The 23,528-nt window shown below is 40.0% G+C and overlaps 1 protein-coding gene across 1 annotated transcript in view; it reads left to right on the top strand.

Annotated features, from left to right (window-relative positions):
• Positions 1-23,528, top strand: part of LOC119152353 — a 66,787-nt gene that overhangs the window by 41,305 nt on the left and 1,954 nt on the right. Inside the window, exon 9 of the mRNA XM_037397520.1 lies at positions 8,611-8,760. Within this exon, the coding sequence (XP_037253417.1) occupies positions 8,611-8,690 (80 nt within the window). The 3' untranslated portion in view covers positions 8,691-8,760. The remainder of the gene's footprint in view (positions 1-8,610; positions 8,761-23,528) is intronic.

Raw genomic sequence — 23,528 nt, 5'->3', positions numbered from 1 at the left:
GAACCTAATAGCTTTCTGCTCAGTCTCTGCGCTGGGAAAGCAACCCGCTGAAAGCCTGAAACATGGCAGTGGGAATTGGGATGTTTGCTCTCCTCCTATCTCTGACCCTGATCCTCTGTGCGATTTTGGGTGAGTCACAGTAAAGCTGTGACTGTTTTTCCCAAAGAGTAAAATTAGTACAATCAAACTTGCATGTCTTACTGGTGTACTCTAAAAAGGATTTGTAAAAAAAAAAAAAATAAAAAAAATTGAGATGCTAATGGTATGGTGTTTTAGAAGTTCAGGGTGTTATTTGTCATCTTAAAAATAGGGAGCTGCTCTGTTTTTAGACTGCAGAGCAGTTCTGTTGGGGGAAGAATATCAGAAACTTTTCTAGTAAAAATTAGCTTGGAGTTTTTTGTACTTCAGAGGAAACAAACCTTTTTTTCTAGAAACATTTACAGGGATGAACCCAGTATGAGTCAGTCTAACAGTGGTAAAGGCAAATTGTGAAACTTTTGTGTCATTGCTCTGTGATTCCAGCTATCTTCAATTAATCAAAAAAAATGCAGGAAATTCAGGTGGAAGGAATGCATGGAAATTGAAGTCAAAGAAAAGTATTTGTTGTGGCCTTGGCAAAGTGAGTTTTCTAAGATGAAGTAGCTTTTAAGCAATTGGCATCTGCTGTGTGCAATTACGAGTGACACGCAGCCCCAGACAGAGGGCTCCGGCAGCCAGTGGCCATCTGGATTTTGGTCTTTACCAAGGGTACGCTCTGTCCTGGGTTTCACCTGGCCGGCGAGACAGCCCCGTGTTGCACTGTCAACCTTGAGTCATTGGTGGGGAAAGCCGTGAGCCAGTTCCACTGAATCTGTCAGGCCCAAAGCTTCCTGCAGTCACTGGAAAGATCATTACTGAAGATGTTGACCTCTGGATTGATGCATCACCCCCAGTTTTACAAAATGAGGTACGTTACTTGGATAAAATCCACTTTTGAGCTGTAAGTGACTTGATATGCACCAGTCACTGTTGGGACATATGGCTTGGGGGCCTTAGCATCTGAAATTACACATAGAAAATCAGCTCTTAAAGGGAGAATTTTCTCAACAGGCTTCCATATTTTTTGTAAAAAAAGCAAATAAATTTTCCTTAGAAGAGATGAGGTATCAGACCCAACCACAGAGACTAATTCTCTGAAGTAATCTACTTTTAAAAGTGAAACTATAGTTTGTGAAATTCAAAGAATCAAAAGTCAAAACCAACTGCCAGTTTCTGTCTACTCTGTATCTAAAAATGGGTCAACCTCATTTAGTCTATTTAAAAAAATGTGTATCCATACTGCTTGTATGCCAAGTTCAGCATGATGGAAATGAAAATGGTTGAGGTATAAACCCTTGGAAAACAGGGTTTATAATGGAAACAGTAATTGACTCTTAACTACCGTATCAAAAATACAATACTATAATACAAAGCCTAGCTCTTGGGATCCCAGCTCTGCTTCTAACCTCAGGTTGGCAGACAAACACCTTACCACAAAGCTAACTAATGTTTATAGGTTTGGGGTTTTTATTGTTAGTTTTTTGGGGTTTTTTCTTTGCAAAAGGAGCATGGCAAGTGAAGAAGATTTATAGGAGCAAAGCAGAGTTGGCCAACAGTTCAAAAGTTCTCTCTTGCACTTTTTTTTAAATTTATTTTTCCCAATCACTCGTTTCTCTCAACTCATAAGACCAAAAGAAGATGCCATACTTCTCTGGATGAATGCTCTATTTTGGCTGATGATTTTATTCATGAAGTTTGAATCCTAATCTAGCCTTCACCTCAGCTTTACAAATAGCTTGGCTGTTCCTTCAAAGGTCAGAAAATTGTTGATCCTGAATGGATAAGACAAAAAAGACCAATATCTTTACAGCTGTTGACTTTTCCCTTCTCTGCATGACTGTAACAGAGAGGAAAGGCAAAGCAGTTCTGGGAACAGAGCAAAGCAAATCTTCCATTGATCTCATTAAAGATGCTTACCAAAGCCTTTGCCAGGTCTGAGGCAGGCTGCTACTTTTGCTGCTAATTACAGTTGTCATGAAATCTTGCCATTTTGGGTTATGTGGAAAGTACCTGTCCTACTTGAAATTCTCATTAAAGGTTGTGAAATGGGGAAGATCAGGAAATTTATCAGGAGAAGTAGAACTCAGCCATGGTTGATAGACCCATGCATGGACATGTGAAATAAACTTGAATACTATGAGATCTGCATGCATTACCAAAAAAAAAAAAAAAAAAAAAAAAAAGAGAGAGAAATTCTACTAAGGTTGCTGAGCTTGCGGTACTTTAAAAAAATTCTTACTACTTTATGCATCTGTAGTTTATCAGGTTCATATTTTCATAGGCAATGAAGAAAAGCAGAAGACACAGCAGGAACATTTTCTGTCCATAAGCGGTTTTAGTTCAGCTACAGATTAAAGAAGGAATTGTAATTGCATTGCTTTTCCCTAGGTATTGAAGGTGATATATAACCATAAGCTCTGATTTTTATCTCAGTGAAATGCACCTTCTGCTGGCATCACTTGCTGCCCTCAGCCCACTGCAATACCTGTAGTAGCGATTGCAACTCTACCAGCTGGTTGCACAGGCTGAGCAGCTCAAAGCTCTGTCGATGACCACTATTAGTGCATATATGTATATTTGAAATTGAGAAAATAGGTCATGTGTATTATGATAGTATAATTTACCTATTCTTAGGCAAGTTTCCCAGTAACATCGCTTTTGGTTTTTTTTACCTTTAACTTCTGAACGCCTTTCGTTGCAGACTATCCTGTTGATGTAAAGAGGATCTGGGACCTAACAGAGAAAATTGTTGTTAAAGCTTTTTTTTTCCTGGAATGGAGAAAATTTACCTTTACTGGCATCCATGTCTTTACTCAACAACTCCATTTGAAAATGATTGGGAAATTGCCAGTGCAAATACCAAATAAAGACTCCAAGAACTGGCCCTTTATGATGAGTGATTTATGATTTATACTTTAAACTATATAAGTTTTGCATTTCTATTTGGATTTTGAAAAACAAGCCATGAAAAAGCAACAATAGCTTAGTAAAATGTATACAGTTGTGGAATGCTAGCACAGTTTTTGGCAAAGGATCAAATAATGATAAGGCTTGACTCTATAGGGATATTAACATTTTTAAAGCAATCAATGTGGAATAAATCTGAAAATGTATGTTTAAATTATAAAAAAACCCAGCATGAATATGCATTTTGTAGCTAACTGCTCCTTGTTGTTTTGGGCACTTGTCCTGCTCTAGTACAATTTTTAAGGAGGAAAAACCTGATTGGAGCACAAGCTACATTTCAAGTCCTATTTTAGGTGGTTTGCAGTCATGGATTTCCCTATTTTTCTTATCATTTTTCTTTGATTTTCTTTTTTAAGAGTGTTATCCAACTCAGCTTGGCACGGTTCAAGTGCACAACGGCAACCTTTTCCATGACCCAAAAGTCAGTGCCACTCTGTAGGTTGGCAGTTTGCAAATAAAACATATCCTTAATGAAGTGTGGAAGCTCCTGTTCTTTTCCTTCCTCAGGAGACGTGCCTTAATCTCTGGCTCAGAGCCTTGTCAAATGCTGCAGTAAAGAACTGGCAAGCTCAATGCTGCTAATGGATTGAAATCTCCACCAGGTTGTTCATTTCTTGAGGTTTTTTTTTTTTTTTTTTCTTTCTTCTATCTTTTTTTTTTTTCTTCTTCCCCTAAATACTGCAGCAACTAAAGCATTGCTCCACTCCTCAGTCTTCTGTAATGATTGGTTAGGGACTCAGTGACAACTCTACAGTACACGTAAGAGAAATGTAAATTATGCCAATAAAATGTACCAAGGATTTGGTTGCTTATGTAGGTCAATTATTAATGGAAAAAATAAGATAAAACCAGGGGCTGTTCTGTGTATTTGAAGTTATTCCCGAAGATATAAAAGTGCGGTATTTATGCTTATAACTTGTGACAGGTTCTCTAAGTCATAGGCATTTTGTCTCTTCTGTAGTAGAAGCTGAAAATTATCAGATTTATTTATTTATTTGTTTTTTCCCAGAAGGTAACCATAAGCCAATGAATCACATTTGAATAGCTCAAAAACACTAAAATGCAGTACTGGAAATTATGACAGTCGCTTGTGGTTTTTTTTTCAGGTTATAATTGACTAATATTGAGATAAGGGTAGCTCTCACTAGTTCTGGCATAAATTGAAAAAAACCCTGCATTTTTTTTCAAAATTTAGTACGTGGGTATGCTATGCAATTTCATGTTACCTTTTCGGGGTTTCATGCAGCTGAAGAAAATAACTTGTCAGAATTTAACTCTTTACAAAGGAATTTGGAGAGGGGTCTGGATGACCCAGTCAGGTTGCAAAAAGGCTATGAACATTTGCGGTGTGGTTTTAAATAACCTGTATTGCAACCTGTTGTTGTCCCGAGCTTGCAAACTTTTACATCAGGAGGGAAAAAAAAAAAAAAAGGAAAAAAGGAGAAGAAAGGAAAAAAATGGATTATTCAATCACTTGTGCTAGGGGCAGGAATTTGTAGTGTTCCTTTAGTCACTGTTAACCTGGTTCTGTCAATGTCAATAACTCCGTGACATCCTGGGAGGAGGAAAAACTGTGGGCTGATGGGTAGAAAAAGCAGTTTGGTGCTAAAATGTGATCAAATAATATATGTGAGTTAGCGCTCTGCGTTCTGAGTCACTGTGCTGGAGAGCTGCTGGTATGGGTGTGCTCCTTTGAGAGAGAAGGACTCCTTGGGAGAAAGTAGGTTAGCCCTCAGTCCTGCTGGCGGATGGAGGAGAATGAAAAGGGATGTTTTCGTACTCCTGCCCTTTTAGATCCACACTGTAGCACATTACTGGAGGGACCTTGATGCAGTTTATCTACCGAGCAGATGGGAAGTCAGGATCTTTCAGCAATGCTTTTGGCAGATCAAAATGACTGCACGCTGCATCCGAGCTGATGTTTTCCATAGAGTTTCCGTGCATCTATGGGAACTACTGAAATACTGGAATAACTATTCTTCTTAAAATATTTCCATCATCAAGGAATTGATATGACCTGCAATGACCTCATGTCCCATTATTTCTGCCCCTTAAAGGATTTCATTAAGGGAAGTGTGTGAACAGAGTCCAGCCATGCACCATTGCACATAGATGGTCTAGAACCTCTGCAGCACCTCAGCAGCTGCCTGTGCTGCAGGTTACGTAAAAATACTTCTGAGTTGCTTTGCAATCTGTAAAAACCTGTTAGGCTGAGGAAGGGAAATAGAAAATAATGTAGGAATTGACCAAGCTGTGAAGTTATGTCAGTTCAGTGATTTTTCGGGGCGGGGGGAGGGGGGAAGAAAGAAAAAAGTAATGTTTGACTGTCTTTTCTGAGAAGACTGAATTTTTATATTAAAGACTTGTGTTTCTGGAATTACTTGCAAGAAGAGTGAAAGGACACCGGAGTCCCAGGGAGGAAAAGCAAGCTTGTGGAGGAGCTCAGAGGATGCAGAGGAGCTGAAGCTCAGAGGCAGGAATGGTGGGAGCTGTCTGGAGTGGGAGGGCATGAGTGCAGGGATTAAAACCTGTTTGTTAAAGTTTTGCAAGAACGGACTAAAAAAATTAAATCTAATGTGAAGTGAGAGGAAAGGATTTTGCTGGAATCTGGCTGCCTTGTCTTGCTGCTGGATTTTGGATGAGTGATTTTGGACCTCAAAGTGCAATCTGTGGACCGTGTTCCGGGGAAGGGTATCGACATGGAGTTTTTCTCCTCTGTCTGCACAGACCTTGATTAGTCGTAAGGGCCCAAAGTGACAAAGACACATGCTAATGTAAGGCCTCCAGTTGTAAATCAATATTTGAAATAAATGGTTTTAACTGTTCATTATGGAAACTTCATTCTGAGAATAATTATAAGTCTAAAAGTGAAAGTGAGATTTAAGTTCTGTGTTGATCTGCAGAGATTTGGCAAGCAGCATACATACTTAATCAGTCACACTGTAGCTTCTGTGCTTAAGATGGAGCTTGCAGCTTGTTTGTTCTGAGAAGTACAGTATATTCATTCATCATGTTTATTCAAATTGGGGCAACTGAGGAGCAATAACAACCTGATTCTGCAAAATTATCTCCAGTGGTTTAGAGAACGTACCTGCCAATGTGAGAATCAGTAAATCTGATGATGGCATCTTTACAAAGAGTTCAGCAGCCCCGTTTTATCCTGTGTAAACCAACAGTTTGCAGCACAAGCTCCCACGACTACCTTGTCCACAACAGCCAGCATTTGCAACTCCTCTTTATCTCGTTAAACTTCTGTTATGTTTATGTCGCTAAATGTGAACTTTCATTGAAATTGGGGCTGTATGCAAGATACGCTAGAAAGCACTGTGCTAATCGCTGCTAAATTATTTCAGACGTTACTTTTTTTGTCTTGAGGGAAAGCAAAGTATTATTATTACCACTGCTTTTGCAGAGCAATACATTTGCTTGATGACTTAGAGCTACATACTTCTGTCTTTCTTACTGAATTTCTTTACCTTTTATTAAGGTACTTTACCTTTTAGAACGTATGGTTACCAATTGAGTAGCACATACACTGGCTGTAGGAATAGTTATTGTTTTTCTCTGTTCTTATATAGGTCCCATTACCAGTTTCTCTTGTACTTCCTCCTCCTCAGAATTAAAAAACCTAGAAATAACAATAACAATCTTGCTCTTTCTTTCCCTTCCAAGTAGGTAGGAGAAAATTGCTTGATTAGATTATAGGGTCTGTATATGTGTGTAAAGAATTTCTTGTGGGAAATCTATATTAGAGCCAAAACGTTTAATGGTAATTAATGTTCCCACGTTTGATAACAAAAGAATTAATAGTGAGCAGCCACTTACCATAAAGTGTTTCCTTGACATTTCTTACTAAAAATAAAAATTCTGAGCACGCAGCATAGATTTTGGGAAAGAAGAAAAAGAAAGAATAGGTAAAGAAAACATCTCACTGTAATTTAAACCATTATTTTTCTGACAGCTTTTTATCTCCTGTCTGTAAGAAATAAACATATTAAATTTTTTATTAAAATACTTAGGCTTTGTGAGAATATTTTTTCCCAGTGCAATAATAAATATTTATTCCTGCCAGAAACAAAGAAGTTTGTCTATGAGGCTTTTATTGATGCTTGGCCAAAGGTATGAGTTTCTTAACCTGATAAATACAGCTCTTACACACTTGCTTTCTCTTCTTCAGTAGAAATTTTGACATAGAAGTAACATTCTTATAGAGACCAGGTCATCCACTGGTATCGATCATCTGCCTTCCTGTCGTCTGAGGCACTGACACCTTTTGGTTATAGTTTATGAAGGATGAAGTGCACTATATCACTTAAAGAATAGCTCCAAAACACAGAGTCAAACCACAGCCACAGTAAATTTCCAAATAAATAACAAAGGCTTACAGCAAGTTCTTCAGACATACGGGCTGGACACTGGATGTGGCCAGAGAAGGAGTTTAACATGACCTAGTGAGCTCTTGCAAAATCCTCCTTCTGTTGCCTCTGCTATGCCTATCCCCTGTTGTGTTCAGTTGGCATTGCTTTAAATATCACCTCCTACCCGTCAGCGTGGCGGGGGCAGCGTGTCTGGATGAAATGGTAGGAGACTGGTGTTAGGCACTCAGATCAGAAAGGGGATTGCATCCATTTGGGAAAAAGATCTTGGCCAAAGTGTCCAGTACAGAGTGAAATTCCATCCTTTTGAAGAAAAAAAAAAGTGCATAAAAGAAAAATACTGTCAGATGTCCATGTACTATTAACACAGAATAATTTATACTGAATTCTGCTCTTACTGTTTTGGTAGATCTGTATGTGCTCTGCCTATGATCTGGATGTGGCTAGGGTTTCTGTGTCTGTGCTTCTGGCAAATGTGGTCAATATTTAACCCAGACTGTATTTTTGTGCTTACCATCTGCTTAATTCTGAATGTCAGATCCACAACTGGCCTGCTAGTTATTTCTATTCAGCTATTTTGAACTCGGCTCAGTGCAGCAGATAGGGAAGGATGTACTGGTTATGTGAAAATGTCAGCTGAGCTGAATCTCCTCCCAAAAGCTAAATCCAAATCTTTCTTTATGAAAATAAGACAAGGGGATGGTTCTCCTACATTTTTCTTGCATTGTTTTCTCCTACCTTGTGCTTTCTTGGCTTCATTGCAATTAGGAAGAAAAAGGAAATACAATAGTAAAGGCTCAGCCTGTAAGAGTTCTCAGTCTGGCTGGAATACGAAGTCAATGGGCACACCACACTAAACCCTTACTAAGTAACTTTCAGTAAGACTTTATGTTTTCAGCTGTGGAAAAACTTTGATATGTGACTCTTGCTGGGAAATGTTTAGCTAAAGGGTGCTATTAGATCTCAGTCCTGACCATACCACCCTTCCAGCCTTTCTTACACGGTCGGGCTACACAGATGCTTGTTGGAACATGTCTGGAGTGTCTAATAAGAAGAAAACTGGGAATGTTTTTAATGACTCATTGCAACTTAGAAATCTGGATGTAGTGAAGGAATACTGGGAAAATGGCTTACAGTTATTTCTTGTAAAAGAAATTACTTAACGCTCTGTTATTTGTACACTTCACAGGTCTGATTCAGTCTTGCAGTTTTGATGTCTCAAGCAAATGTCAGCACCTTTACCGACAAACACATCGACAAGTGGATTAGATAAGCACGTGGGCTGGAGAAGGCATCTGCTTCTGGTCTTCTAATGTACGTCAAGGACCTGTGTCTGGAGGTAGGAGAATGCTGCAGGATGGGAGGGAGACCCCCCAAAGGGTATTTCTTTGATGCCTGTGTCTTCGGTCATATTGGAAGGCAAATGTAACGATCTAGCCTTTAACTCGCGGGGGTTTACCAGTCTCTTGAGGCAGCAGTTCTTTGCAATATGGGTACCTTACCATAGAGGTTAGAAGTGTTGTGTGGCTCCAGAACTTCCTCTGGATCAAACACATGGCCAGTTTATGTTGTGGGGAGTTGGGGAAAAGGTACAGGAAGCAGGGCTTGCTTTGGTGTGATCTGACTTGTAAGCTACAGTGCGTTTGCAAAGCGTGGCCCCCAACGTTGAGGTTGAGGAGTGCTGCAGTAGGATTAGAAAGAGGTTTTCCATTAGTCTCATTGGGTGGCAAGCATGAGTGGAGCCTTTGAAAAGGGTGCTGCATGTGCTCCCTCTTACTAAAAGGTAGCTCTGCCTGCCAGACCACTGTTGGGAGAGCATAGGTGATGTCTCCCTGCTTCCAGCACCTGAACACCCTTTGGGCAGGTTTTTTGTTTCCTCATTCTCATGCAATCCTTCTTAGAAGCAAGTCAAGTGAAATATGCAGTGTAGGTGAATAAAGCTGTATTACGCAGAGTCTGCATGCTGCCCAGAAGCAGTTATCCAAACCCTACCTGTCAGAAATCAAAATGTTAAGGAATGTATGATTGTAAACCATTTATTGTTTATGAATTCACAGTCTTCTTGGATGTCCCTGGGTGCTGGATTTTGCTTATGGATCTCTGAACTAGCTGAAGGAAATGTAAAATCAAATGTAGAGAGACAGCTCCCTCTTGAATACATATCTACAGAGGCTCAGGAACACTTGTTATGCTAGCAAGGGCGTGGAATAAATTGCGCTCAAGAAATTTGCTCTAGATCCACCTATTTTGGACAATGGGCTTTGTGTGCAAAGTTAAAGCCCCTCCTCGGGGAGCTGCTGTCACCATGGTGCAGACAGGTGGATCTGGAGATGCACGGTCTTGCAGAGTGGCAGAGGACCAGCAGATCAATATTTAATGTGAAGGCTGCTGCAGCCCCTCACATGCATAATTTATTCCTGCTTTTGGGTACAGATGGACCTGAATCAAGCCGTGCATCCAGACTACAGGGGTATTAGAAGCAGGTCCAAGTATTGCAGATTGTCCTCACCTTCAAAATGGGGGCAATTCAAAAGCCAGCATTCAACCATTTCCCTCCCCTCTCCTTTGCACGACACAGAAAGAAAGGCTTCGGGGAGGTCTTTGAAATTTGTGTCAAATTACACTGACTTTCTCTCATTGAGGGCACATAACACTGTTTGTATTTCAGAACAGAATTAGGGCCCTAGAAAGAATTAAGCATTTCTGAGTTTAATTAAGTGCACTAACAACGTATGAGCAAAGTCAGTCTCATAAAACAGAACTTTATTGTACAAATTGACAAAAAATAAAAGCCCTTTGGGATTAAATAAAAATTAAAAAAAAAAAATCTGAAAAACACATTATGGTGAGTAACCTAGCCACCTTAGCTCATTTCAGTGAGTGAATATCTCTGCTTGAGATTTTTTTTTCCCCCTGACAAATGATTAAATACCAGTGATACGATAGCATGCAATGCTAGCATAACAAGGTATGAGCAAGAGGGATTTGCTTTTGACTAGTTAAGAAATAAGCTTACTAATTCAGAAATTTATTATAAGATTAGCCTTTAATACCTGATAATCACCTTCGTCAAGGAAAATTTTGTCTCTTCAAAAGGCAAATGAAATTTATAGATGGGTCTTGAGCCAGACTTGTGGGCGGTAGACAACATTCATGAGAGGTCCAGCCTTTCTTTTTTGAGCAAGGGAAAAGATAGGTTTTTAACAGGCAGGGTACAGCATGCAGCACAGCATAACACAGTAGAAGAGAAACAAGACAGGCATGGAAAAATCTCAGATGCCTTAGAATTATTAATATTTTTGCAGAAAACAAGTTTGATCTCTGACAAACTGTCCATTAATTTTGATGGAGATACTTTGATACTTTTAAGGTCTCATGTTTGTATTTTAGTGGGGCTATTATGGTTAAATACACAAGTAAAAATGTATTCTTTTACTTTATTTTTTTTTTTTTACAAGTAAAAACATACAGACAAGCATTCCCATTGCAAAGGTGATGTTGTCATACAGATATAAGAACATCAGTATTTGCTGGAGTCTTGTTATTATCTACATTTCAGTAGGCCATCTGGACTTCAGCTAAGAAAGGGTTCCCAATGTGTTAGGCTCATGCAAACATCTGGTAAAAAAAAGGTCTTTCCACCCAGGACGTTTAGCTCAAACCAACAAAAAAGGCAAAGTATAGGAGAAGAAAAAAGAAGGATAGAGGGAAAAAAAAAAGAAGAAAACTTTCTGCGGTCCCACAACCTTTTACAAACAGATGGAAGTCTGTCTCCTGACTCCCAGCTTAGTCCCATTGTCAACAGAGGATACTGCGTAATTGTTGAGCACAAGTATATACCCAAGTCACTCATGCAACATCACTGTGAACAGGTACAAGAGTAGCGTGAGCCGGGCCGTATACCAGAAACTACTGTGAAGACAAATACCAGTATAAACATTTGCTTCGTTGCTGTCATTAGATTTCAGGTTCAAAAGCTACAGGCAAATGGCAACATTTTATGTGTGGATGTTGAATTTGCTACAAAATTCTCCTCTCTGGGTACCAGGCAGCCACGTCAGTTTGCTTGTTCTTATATTTCTCTGTAAAGACAGGATGAAACACAGATTTAAGAATCAGCACTTGTGGAAATGAGAACAGCAAAATAAACATTGTACCGTGAGATGCAGAGCTGCTGAAGCTTCATTGCCTGTGGATTTGGGTCTTTCATCCCCCTACTCTCCCACCAGGTACTAACGGCTTCACCTTCTGGCACTACCTCCAGTCCCCTCCATACAGCCTACAGAGCGTGCCTCAGTTTCCCTTGAGCTGCTGTTTGCACGAGAGACTGGGAGCTCTCCAGGCGCAGGCATGTGCCTCTTGGCCAAGGCCAAGCCAGCAGAAATGTTACTGCAGAGCCTCACATTGCAGCTTTTCCCGCAGCACAGGCACTCCTTTCCATCCCCTCCCTGTCTCCAGCTGCCAATGTTTGCAGAAGTTACAGGAATTTAATTATCTTCAGGACTTCTACCTCTCTATTGAATTGGATTGAAATAAGCCAATGAATTTGCAAATGGCTAAGGAATAAAAGGTCTGGCAGACGTGGCCAACATATAAGCTTCGTTTCTGCAGGACAGTTGTCCAAAAATTTGAACTCGGAAAAGTGTAGGATTTTGAAAAGTATAAAAGCATTTGAACTGTAACAAAGATTGTCTGGTTATGGAGTGAAAGAGCATAAATAATGGGATTAAGTAGAGAGGAAAGCAAAGGTCAGAGGTCAGTCCACTCCTTGGATGACATGGAGGAAGAGATTAGAAGTTTCCATGATTGAGAATATAGCCTTCCCAAAATGAGGTAGTAGTTTCAAAGACCAAACGTTAGACAAAAGCTTGTTTATTCATTTTATTAAAGAGGCCTTGGGCTCAGGGTTCTCATTTGTTTGCTTACTATGGGTTTCTATACACTGGAGCAGGATCCACAAGTGGGAAAGAAAGTCTGCCCCCGGACCTTCGAGTACAGGGCACCCAGAGCTGAAGGTCTTTGTGGGGCTGGGACCAGAAGTGACCTCTGCAGAAGTGACAGGCAAATAGCTCTGTAGAAATCCATGGGCTTCATTACACCACAGAAGTCAGAGAAGCAAATGAATTCCCTTTTCTTTTAGGTGGCAATTTCAAGGCGAAGTGTGAGTGTTCTTACACAAAGATACAGGCAAGAGGCCTTTGGAAATTATTCAGCAAAGTTATAGAGCTTCCTGAACTTGAGCCAGGCAAAAATACTAGGACCTGAACCAAAAGGAAATATTTTATAGCTTGAATGCCTTTTACTAATCGCTTTTTCTCTTTGGAAATGCTTTTTTCCTCTTGTAGCGTAGATGAAAAGATTAGAGTATGATAACGATGCAGTGGAACAGTCGTGTTTGGCCAGGTGATAACTAAGCTTTGGATATCCTGGTTTTGGCTTTCAAGCAAACGTGGGCTTGTACATGTGTGTTATAGCTACAGTTATGCATGCAAATACACCCTTTTTCTCTCTTTTTGTGCTGTTTGTGTGTGTATATATCTATTTGTGATATGCTAAATTAATTAGAAGCCCGCTCTTCCTAGGCACAAAGGGATTGCTGGATTCAGAGACTGACAAGGTGAGAGCTCAATTCTCAGCATATTAATTTTAAAACTCTTCACAGATGTTATTACAGGTATTCCAGTTTAAATTTTTATTCTCTCCATGCTGGGTGCCTTCAGCCCCACTCCTTGCATGAGGCTGGAATAAGCAGGATTGGTGGGGGGCTGATGCCCTCACCTCCCACTACAGCGCCACAACAATTTTCTTCCAGCCCACAAGTTGTTACAAGTAGTCAGTCACAGCAGCCTTCTCTGTGATTGTACCTGCATTATTTATTAGCCAACGGACGTAGGTCTGTCCCTTTTTTCAACCCAGCGTTAGTGACTGTGTATTCAGGGTCAATTCACTCACCTCTCCCGCGCTGTGCAGGGCGAGGAGAGGCAGGGATTTTCCATGCCTGTTCCCTGACTGGCTCTCAGCTCACTTCCACTTCAGCGTTTTAGGGGCTTGCACGAACCTAGGTGTTTCTTAGGCATTTGTGTGACAAAATGTAAGCGTTCCTTGCAAAGAGGCAGATGCACTTGCAGAGTGGTGTGGTGCCCCAAAGCAGATGGGCTACATTGTGCAGAGGGGTTTTGTTACAGAATTGGTAGCTCAAAAATCAGTGCATGTCATATGATGGTATTAATAGGGAAAACCAGCTAGATGACGATCAGAGCACATAAAGCTGCAAAGCAATCTGTTTGTAAGCCCCGTGCTTACAAAACAGTCCACAGACTTCGACAATGGAGCTAATTTTCTTTTTAATAGTGCTAATAGCAATTCCTAATAATGACCTGATCTAATTTAGATTTGCATTTCATCTTTTCAATGCTATACTATTACAAATGGCCAAGGAACCTTGCCCTTAAAAATGGTGATAATATCCTGATGACCTGGGACTGCTGTTGGAGAAAGGATTTTGCCTGAAAGGGTTTCAGGAAGTTACAAAACTCCTTTACATGGCCTGTTGGATCTGTGTATGATTTCCAACATTACACAAAATAAATACCAGGAGACTGGTGTGGTTTATACAAGAGTTTATAGAGAAAAAATCCACCCACCAGCTCCCTTGCTGAGGATTACAACCAGGTCTCTGCTGCCAAGTTCTCTGTTTAGGTAAAGCATGAGAAAATCTGCCATTTTTTTTGAGTCACAAAAGGGGTGCTACAGGGGGGCAGTGAGAAGCTGACAGCTCTTGCCGCTTAAAAGGCAGCTGTTCCTTCTCAGGTACTATTATTAATAAACCCTAAGGTAATGTTTGCTCTGAAATATGTCTAATTGAAATAATTTACCCTAACCCTCAGAGAATTATGAAACTGTTTTCATCATGTTCACACACAGCAAAATAATTATGAGATGCCATATGGAAAAGACATCATGTGGTATATGTATTTCTGAATGTATACTTTTTGAAATGGTTCCCACAGATAAATCATATAGCTAATTTACAAAGAGGAGGTGGATAGTAGTTCTTAAGTATGCAGTTTAAGTTTAAAATGGTTTCAGGCTGGGTAAATTTACAGTGGTGATGACATGCAGTAATTGCACTGATCACAGGATGTATATCATAGAAGATGTCGATATGCCATTAAGTTGCACTGCTTAAAGTGGAGCAGGGAAATTCTGCTGGTGACTCCCCTCAGTTGCAGTGTGCCACCCCTCCAAGCCTCTGCAGGCTCTGCGCGGTCCTGAGCTCATTTTGCAGCTGAAGCGTACCCGACTGAATTGCTGGAGATGCTCCCCCATCATCACGGAGTCTCTGAGATGTTTCTGGTTTGTGCCTGGAAAGCTCTAAGCTGACACCTAAGCAAAGGGAATAGGCTCCCTCCATAGATTTATTTTGAGCAAAACCCATGAGAGAAGATTTCTTAAGCTGCTGTTCCCCGCTGTCCATCCCTTGAGGTTTTCCAAAAGGTTTTATTCCTAATCTCATCTGTAGTCACCAGCATTGTCATGTATATGTACGATAACACCTCTGTATTTTTATGTATGTGGGTTTCGTTACAGACAGTAGCAGAAGAATTCTGTAGGGCACTTCTTGGTCTTTTTCCAGGAATAATTGTGGTAGATGATGAGACATCTGAGGTTCTCTTCCTGATAGTTAAGAAGTTTTAAAGGTGCTTTTTGAATAAGGAACTCGTATTAGCATTTCTAGAAATCTGGCTGGAGATCAGGCTTTCTTGTCAGACTTCTGGTAGTTCTTGTTTCCAGATGGATGGAAGGAAAAGAAGAGAATGGCTTATTGCAGCCTTTCTGTTCCATGTCCGATTTGAAACCAGCAAGCAGAGATGAGGGAAAGAACCCTTGTTCTATCTAGTCCGTTCCATTTATTCCTAAACCCTGTTCAAAAAAAGGGTCATCTCTAATTTGAGCAGTTCAGGCTAGCCTGTATTTTGTCTGAATTAGCTCACCAATCACTTTTGCAATTATTTCTGCAATGACTGGTGAAATATTTGGAAGATCTGGGATCCACAAATAATTCACTCCCAGCCCTTGAATCTGCAAGAGCTATAGGCATGTGCTGCAGCTGTGTTGTTTATCCCCCAGTAATGATATCATTACCCTGCGTTACCACTCTAGGTAGTGTATTTGTCAACAGCCAGTAACTGATGAGCACAAGGAAAATATTTACCCAACTTCTATGCTGTGGCATTACCCCAGTAATGCCATTTCAGGAAGATCGTGCTGTATTTCTGAGATTTATGCTACAGAAGCTGAAAAAGCTCTGGCATTTGTGTGCATGCCACACCAGTCCTCACATAACTACCTTTGACAGTAATTACAGTAATTCTGTTTTTTAAAGGAAAAATAAATAAATAATAAAAAAAAGAAAATAAGGAAAAAAGTGATACTCCTCGCCAATATCTAAAGGTGGGAGTTTTCCAATACCCTCGCTGTGTGAGGAGCACTAGGGACATCCATATTTGATGACTCCTTAATCTTCCCGGTAGTAACCACATATGCTAATATTTACTCATTCTGCCTGCACAGATACAGTATCTGAGTGCTGCTGGTACATTAACGTGCAAGTGTTTAAACTGGGCTTCTCTGCAATGTATCACCCCTGGGAACTGCCTGCACCGGAGAGGTAGCCTTGTGTCCTCCTCCTCTCTGTCATTCCTGCTTTTGGTGAGAAATGTGACGATCTTTCTCTATTTCTGATGTTGCACAGACGAAAAGGCATGTTCCCCTTTTAGCAACTTCCAGTCATTTGTTTTTACGATCACTGAAGGTGTATTGCATTTTGTGCTGTTGAAGTGCCCTAAACCAAAAGTCACGGGGTATTTTTTCCTGCGAGTTACAGTAGATTCTTATTTCACTACAGTATCTGAAAGCATGAAACAGAGATTTATGATACTCGTGTTTTCCACTTCAGTTCGTGTAATGTGGGGAAGGTAAAGTGTCTTGGCTGCACAGTATCCCTTTTTCTTTTTTCTTTTTTTTTTTTTTTTTTTTTCTCTTTGGAGCAGTGTACGCTGTGCGATTAGAGGATAGTGAGAAGGTCGCTGACCAAACTTTATCTTCCACACAGTTTCCCACAGCATGTATTCCTCCTAGGGTACATTTTCTCAGCTCAGGTTATTTCCAGAAATATTCTCAAACCATAAGAACAGTCCTTGCAGTAAAACATTTCATTCCCACTTTTTATCCTTTATCTAGCAGCACAGTGTTGACAGCATTTATGTTTCTTCTATTGACTGGGCCAAGAACAACAGGATTAATGAGGTTGTCTCTTCATGAGTGCATTATATTTTTTTCCTCTGACCTTTCAAACATGGGAATCTTCTGTTTGCAATATTTCTTAAGCAAGGAAAACCCCTTCTTGCCGAAGCTCGTTCTGACAGGGGCCGGCTGGGTGGGAGCCCAGGTTCCCGTGCACCTCCGGGTGCCCAGTGCAAGGAAGCGCGGCGTGCAGGCATCCTCCTCGCCGCTCCCGACGTACGGGCTGAAAGGAAGTTGTGAAAAATCAAAGGAGGGAATATCTTGGTTTCCTCGTTTTTTAAGGAGTTGGCTGGGGGACGTGGGATATTTTAAGGACTTTCTTAAGCTGTGAAATTCTGATGATAAATCTTACATGGCTGCCTACAGATTATCGTACTGCAGGAACTGCTCAGGAGATGAGTGGACACTGCTCTGCTATTTTTTTTTATTTGGTTGGTTTTGTTTGTTTGGGTTTTTTGGCTGCTTTTTTGTTTGCTTTTTTTGTTCTCCCCCTAAGAATTACATATGTTGAGGCTAGACAAGCAGGGCAAGGAGGAGTCACTGGAATTGCAGCCTTCCACAGAACACTTTTGCACTTTATCTTTCCTATTCCTGATTATTTTTGATGCTGGGTAACTGGAAAGCAATCAAGATAGGATCATTTCTAAGTGCAGCAGGACAGGGAACGTGAAGAATTTTCCCAAGGATGGGAGCACAAATATCTTTAAACACAACAAATAACTTTGCACATATGACATCTTTTAGCCAGCCTCTTCAAAATATATCAATTAGATAAGCTAAACATAATTAAATTTTTGCATAAGATTGTTAAGGGTGACTTATTCCCATTTTTCATCTGGGGATATGGAGGGACAGAGAGCTGGAAAAAATCCCACTAGCCCAAAAGTTATCTGCATAGGCAGGTCTCTAAGCTATTAATTTCCCTTCTAAGTTATTTATTTCCCCTCTTGGTGGGGAAAGAAGCACCACAGACTTGTGCAATCACATCTTGCATCTTATGGGGCAGCAAACCCCTTGTGGAGGAAAAGGGACTTTAGTGCCAGCCCTTTGACCTGCTCCTTCCAGCCCATGGTAAGAGGTGGAGAAATTTGCCTGATATTTTGGGGGAAGGGGAAGTAGAAGAGGTACTATATATATGTACTTAGAGGTATATGTGTGTGCATATGTACCTAAACATATCCAGTATGTCGCAAAAAGTAATCTAAATGTAGTTATAAAAGCAAGTGGAAACACAAAGGCTTGCAACACTTCCAGAATGTGTTTTCCATCGGTGTGTCGTTCTGCTGCACGTAAGAAATCCTTTTGCCATGTAGGAAAAGCAACTCTTACCTGCTACTTGAGGGGAAAATACAGCGTCCGGGGACTGTCTTGCTGAGCACTCCAGTGCTGGCTTTGCTTTGTGTCCATGGTGCAGAGGGCCAGGACGTGGGGCTGAGCTCTGGGCAGCGATCCAGGAGGGCCAGAGCTCAAGCACCGGGTTTAGGCTTTAAGCAAGCTCGAGACCTCTGTGTGTGGATTCAAGTCATTCTGGGACTGTGAGAGTGAGCTGAACTAGATGTTTGGTCGTAGCCAAATTCATCCATGTCAGCCCTAGGAAGAGAACAGAAATAAATATTTCTGGCCTCCTGCTTTAATGATTTCAATAATTCCACGTATTCGGGACAGGCTGCTTTTTGCAGTGCTTTAAGTTGAAAAAGTCATCAGAGTGGCTAAGAGAATTTTGAGCAACTCCTCAGAGAAATATTTCATGAGATTTTGAAATATTTTCTCCTGAAAATAGTAACGCTTATATAGTAAAGAAGTCAATTCGGCCGTGTATTGTCCTCAGGCACTAGCAATAGTCACTACTTGCAAGTACCAGGAGACGGTTTCAAGTTTTAAACATGAGTGTATTACATCTCTTAAATTTGGCCTTCTTGGAGTTTATGGATTTGGAGTTTGTTGCTTGAACTCCTGTTTCTTCCTTTGAGGATTTCTGTTGTAGTTGAACTTAAATAATCAGAAAGAGCACTTAATGAGTCAGTATTTGTCAGCTGTTAGGGCAGTTAAACATAATTATGATGGAGAAATTATTGTGTTCTTCTTTCCTCTTCTAATAATGTATGTAGAGACCTAATTCTGCTGAGTTTTACTGTTTAGCAAGAATAACTTGGGTAAAGCTTAAGAACCTGCAGTGCGCTTTCTGTTCCTTTAAGCAATTAAGCTCCCTGTCATACACTAGTAAGATATTCTCATAAAGCCCCAAGTGAAAATAATTTTTGGGTTGTAACCCTCAAGACTTTGAGATTTTAAAATCCTGACACTTCAGGATTAAAAAAAAACAACTCCATATATCTATCAGTGAACAGTGAATGCATGTTTGTGTAGTTTGCCTTATTTGCATTTGTTGGTAATTAATTAAAAAAACATGAGTTTAATTAACCTTGGAGTTAGGGGATTCATTAAAATAAAAACAAAAAGCATTTCAGTTAAAAATGTGAAGTAACACATTCAGTGGAGTTTGCTGGTGCAGCTTAAGGATTTGCAGAGAAATGCCGGCAGCAGTAAAACTTTGGGGACTATCACACTGCACACAGAAGAGAGTTGCAGGAGAAGGAGAATGGGTGTATGTCTTTGTCAGCAGATAAATTTCCCTTTGTAGATACTTGAATTGAAAAAATAACATTTGCCCTCAGTTTCTTTCTGGTCTGAGTCTGTGGCTATGGAAAAATGACATCCACAGAAGTCCAAAGGAAAGGATTGCAGCATAACTGAAAGTAAGGCTTTTAAAATAAGGGACAGAATTAGAGGAAAAAAAATATTAAAGGGAAGAGATATCTCTCATGTAAAACTCAAGGCTAAATTGTACTTACCTGACCTGTTTATATTATCATAAGTGCTTTCTCTTTTTGGTCTCTTTTAGTCACAACTCACTGTCTTTAACGTATTTTTTTTCCCCCTTTGAGAACAGGGTAAGCGTTTTGCCTTTTATGAAAAGACATGTTATTAGAACAATGTTGAAAGTAATAATAGAAAAAAAATTCCAAGTTCATAATTAAGCCTGTTGTTTATTAAACATTTTTTCTGTAGCCTGCTCTCCTTGGTTCTGCCGCTTTTGCAGGACTGGGTTTGTCCAACCAGCAGAAGAGAACCAGCAGCAGAAGTCTTGAAGTTTTTGTGGTCTGTGTTATGAAAATTGTCCCTGGGGTATTTCTGTTTGTGCAGTGGAATAGAAATGAAACCTTCCCACCTTCTCACAGCGAAGGGGTTTAGCAAAGATCTCCCAAAGCAGCTCCCATATGGGTCAGGCTTGTTGCCTACATGGACCTACACGTTCTGCTGTGCACCAGCTACGGCAGCTTGGGATGGGCGCAGGACCTAATGGCACCGCCAGTTCTGTAAGGTTCTGTGCTCTTTGGGTTGGAGAGCAACTGCCAAACGGCTAACTTTCACCAAACTGCCTCAAAATTCAAATTTTCTACTTTACTCTTCCCTCAAAATATTTAATTTGGGGAGGACACAATTATAAAAATGGAATATAATACTTGCTAAAAACATTCTTAATTGTATTAACCACCCTCATTTTCTTGTGAAATGAATACAAAATCTCAGTAATGAATACAGAATGCATACCAGCGACGCTCTATTAATTTGCCTAGAGGTGTGTTTTGAGGGTGGCTTGGCACCCATGTAGAGGATGCTGGTGAACAGCTTAGGTATGTGCAAAGGACCAGATTAAAAACAAAACAAAACAAACCAAAAAAACCCAAACCAAAAACCAGAAAAGTATGTTGCATCTTTGAGATGAGAAACCATCTGTGGGTGCCCGTTCCTGCACCTCTGGACAGGAGGATCCCACATTAGCAAAACACCTGCGCCAGCCACAGTGCTGGGGAAGGTGGCCCTTGCATGGGGAACAGATGCTCTGCAGCTGAAGCCTTTCAGAGGAGACACCTTTAGAGCCTCTTGCCTTATGGGGTAACTGAGTTGTACGTAAATAGTCTTCAAAGGGAGTATTGTCTGTTTTAGGAAAAAAAAAAAAAAAAAAAAAAGGGAAAACGAAGTGGGGTTTTGTGTGTGGGTAAAGTAAATACGGTTAGAAATACATGACTTGTTAAAAACTTTTTGAGGACCCCACACTCACAAAATCTTTTAGGTCATGTGTTTGCTTTCTGAAACATTTGGTAAGTAACAAGTGCCAGGGGACTATATGCACTCCATCTGGAATTAGCAGATTCCTCTTTGTTCAATTGTTCTTAAATTTGGAACCAGCCGACTTGCTTAAAAGTATTTTGATTTTCTTTTAAATAAATGCGGGAAATAAACATAGTCCAGGACCTTCAGAGAGGTACATTATTAGTCTTCTCCCTGGCTCCATGAGCCATGCAAGTCTTAAAGGGGCATTTGTCACTTTTGATGTTCGTTATTGGTTTATGGTAACAATTTGTTTGGAGTGGCCCATCATTTTTGTTTCCTTTTTATAAATAGTATCAAAGAAATCAGAGCTGGAAAAAGAACTATTAAGTCATTGAATCCACTCCACTGCCAATGCAGTCCAGCTCCCTACAGTGCATTTTTTCCATGTCTTTGTCCAGGTTAAACTTGGAATTAAGTTTAAGAGCCTGTAGGTCTGATGAGAGGTACAAGAGCAAGTGGAGATTTTGCGCTTTTCTTCTTTCCTTACTAGACAGATATCTCATTTTTGTCTCCACCTTCCTTACATAAAGTAATGACATGTCAAAAGATCAAGTAGATACTTTGTCTTTGCAGGTGTTGTAGATTACTACCTCATCCCCGTAAAAAATTAATTTTTGCTCAGGGAAAGCAAAAAAGGAAGAGAAAAGCAACACTTCTCTTATCTTCCCTGATGTCCTGTAACACCAAAGAGTGGAGCAAAACACCTGCTATGAAGAGGGATTGTGTTTCCTTGAAGACCTTTAAAAACTTTTTTAGAGAAAGCTTCTTTTAAAAGAGACATGGAACTTTACAAATACATTTGTGCAAATACTTTAAAGAATTGAAAAAGCACCCTGGCATCACCCAAAATTGCACCAAATTTGTGATACAGAATTCAGCTGGAGGACTATGTGACACTGAAAATGTTTTCAGTGAAAAGCTTGCAAACTGAAGCTCAGAGAAGTTGTCAACTTTTATTACATTTAGCATATGAAGAATTATTAAGAGGTGCAGGTCTGTAGATTTGGGATCACAGCCTAAGATATTCAGCCTGTATGTGTTGGTCTGCTTCCCTGGCTTGGAATGGAACGACGCCTGTTTACAATAGCTGGGGATGGATGATCCCTGTCTACACCGACTGCAGAGAAAGCTTAGGGAGACTTGCTTTCCTAAGCCAGAGCTGGCCTTCGTGAACTGTGCCTTACCATGCATTACAGAGCAGGATCAAGGTCTTTATCTAGTTCACGGTTGCTCAGAATTTTGTTTCGTTCAACGTTTGTTCAAAATATAAGCAAACATTTTATTTCTGCTCCAAGCTTTCCTAAGAGTGGAAGTAGTGCAGCACAAGCAGATACATAATTTCTCCATGGCTGCAAGGTCTTTTCATTTGGTTTAGATACACATCTGTAACCATTTTACCAAGTCATGTATTCATATATACTGTAAGTCAAAGGAGCTTAAGTTCTCACTTTCTTGCATTGAGTTGCAATCATTCTGTTTTGCAGGTTGCTTCCTATGCATTGTGTTTCAGCAGCCTAAGGGCTTCTCTAAATCATTATTCTGTTCTTTCCTAGCAAGAAGGAACCAAAACTATAGTCAAAGATTAGCACGGGCTGGGCAAAACCTAATCATAATCTCTTCTACCTCTTTTCCTATTCCAGTCAATCCCTATTCCGAGGATCAAACTTGTATTTCTCTGTGGGCTTGAAGAAGGTATATCAGCATGATTAAGTGTCAGCATCACTCAGCTGGATCTGTTTAAGATACCAATGTTTGGGCTTGGCCCATGACAGTACCAATTCATCCTTTTTAAATCTAAGCCTGTCAGTATGGGCTCAGGAGTTGCATCAAAGCTTCATGGAGAGTAAGTTGTGTGCATGCCGCTTAGATTAGGACATTTTAATTCTTAAAGCAAATGGGCTCTCAGCTTTAAGGAATATAGTACCATGGACTCCTGGCTGTAACTTGTGGGTGTAATTATATATATAATACATATATATATTTGTGTTAGGAAATATTTAGTAGAGTCTTGTGATTTGAAAAGAGAGTGATTTGCTTCCTTCAGTATCTGCAACCTGAGTATATATACCTGCTGAGGAAGGTGTTGGTAGTTGTGAAAATTTTCTGAATTTCAAGGAGTTTTTGATGGCAAGAAACAAAGAAAAATTCACTTTTGTTCCCATAGAAATTATTTAAAACTTTGCCATTAACATGTATGAGAGGACAGACCCTCAGATTGCTATATAAATGAGAGACCGGTGGTGTCTTTTCGTTTCTGGTTATTATATACAGATTCTGAACAAGCAACTTTTTTTATGAGACTGAACTCATTATTTGCAACTTGTAAATCTTTTCGACAACATGTATGTTCATACTTCACATTTTATAGTCCCCTTTTAGCAGACTACAGGAGTTTCCATCATTTCATTTGTAAAAGTCACTGATAGGTGGGCAAAATCTTGGTAAAGGAAGATGAAACAGAGAAAGCAAATGGAAATATTGGATGGTAGATGAAGGAAATTGAACTTTTGAAATAAAAGAAAAGGTTATCAAGGTTTCACTCTCATGAACTGTGGCTTCTTTAAACGGGCTTGAAGGCAAGCCATTCTGGCAGGTCAGGTTATCGCATTGTGCTATAGTTAGAAC

Source organism: Falco rusticolus, chromosome 8 (assembly GCF_015220075.1).
Source record: "Falco rusticolus isolate bFalRus1 chromosome 8, bFalRus1.pri, whole genome shotgun sequence".
NCBI lineage: Eukaryota > Metazoa > Chordata > Aves > Falconiformes > Falconidae > Falco > Falco rusticolus.
This window is presented reverse-complemented; position numbering and strand designations above follow the sequence as displayed.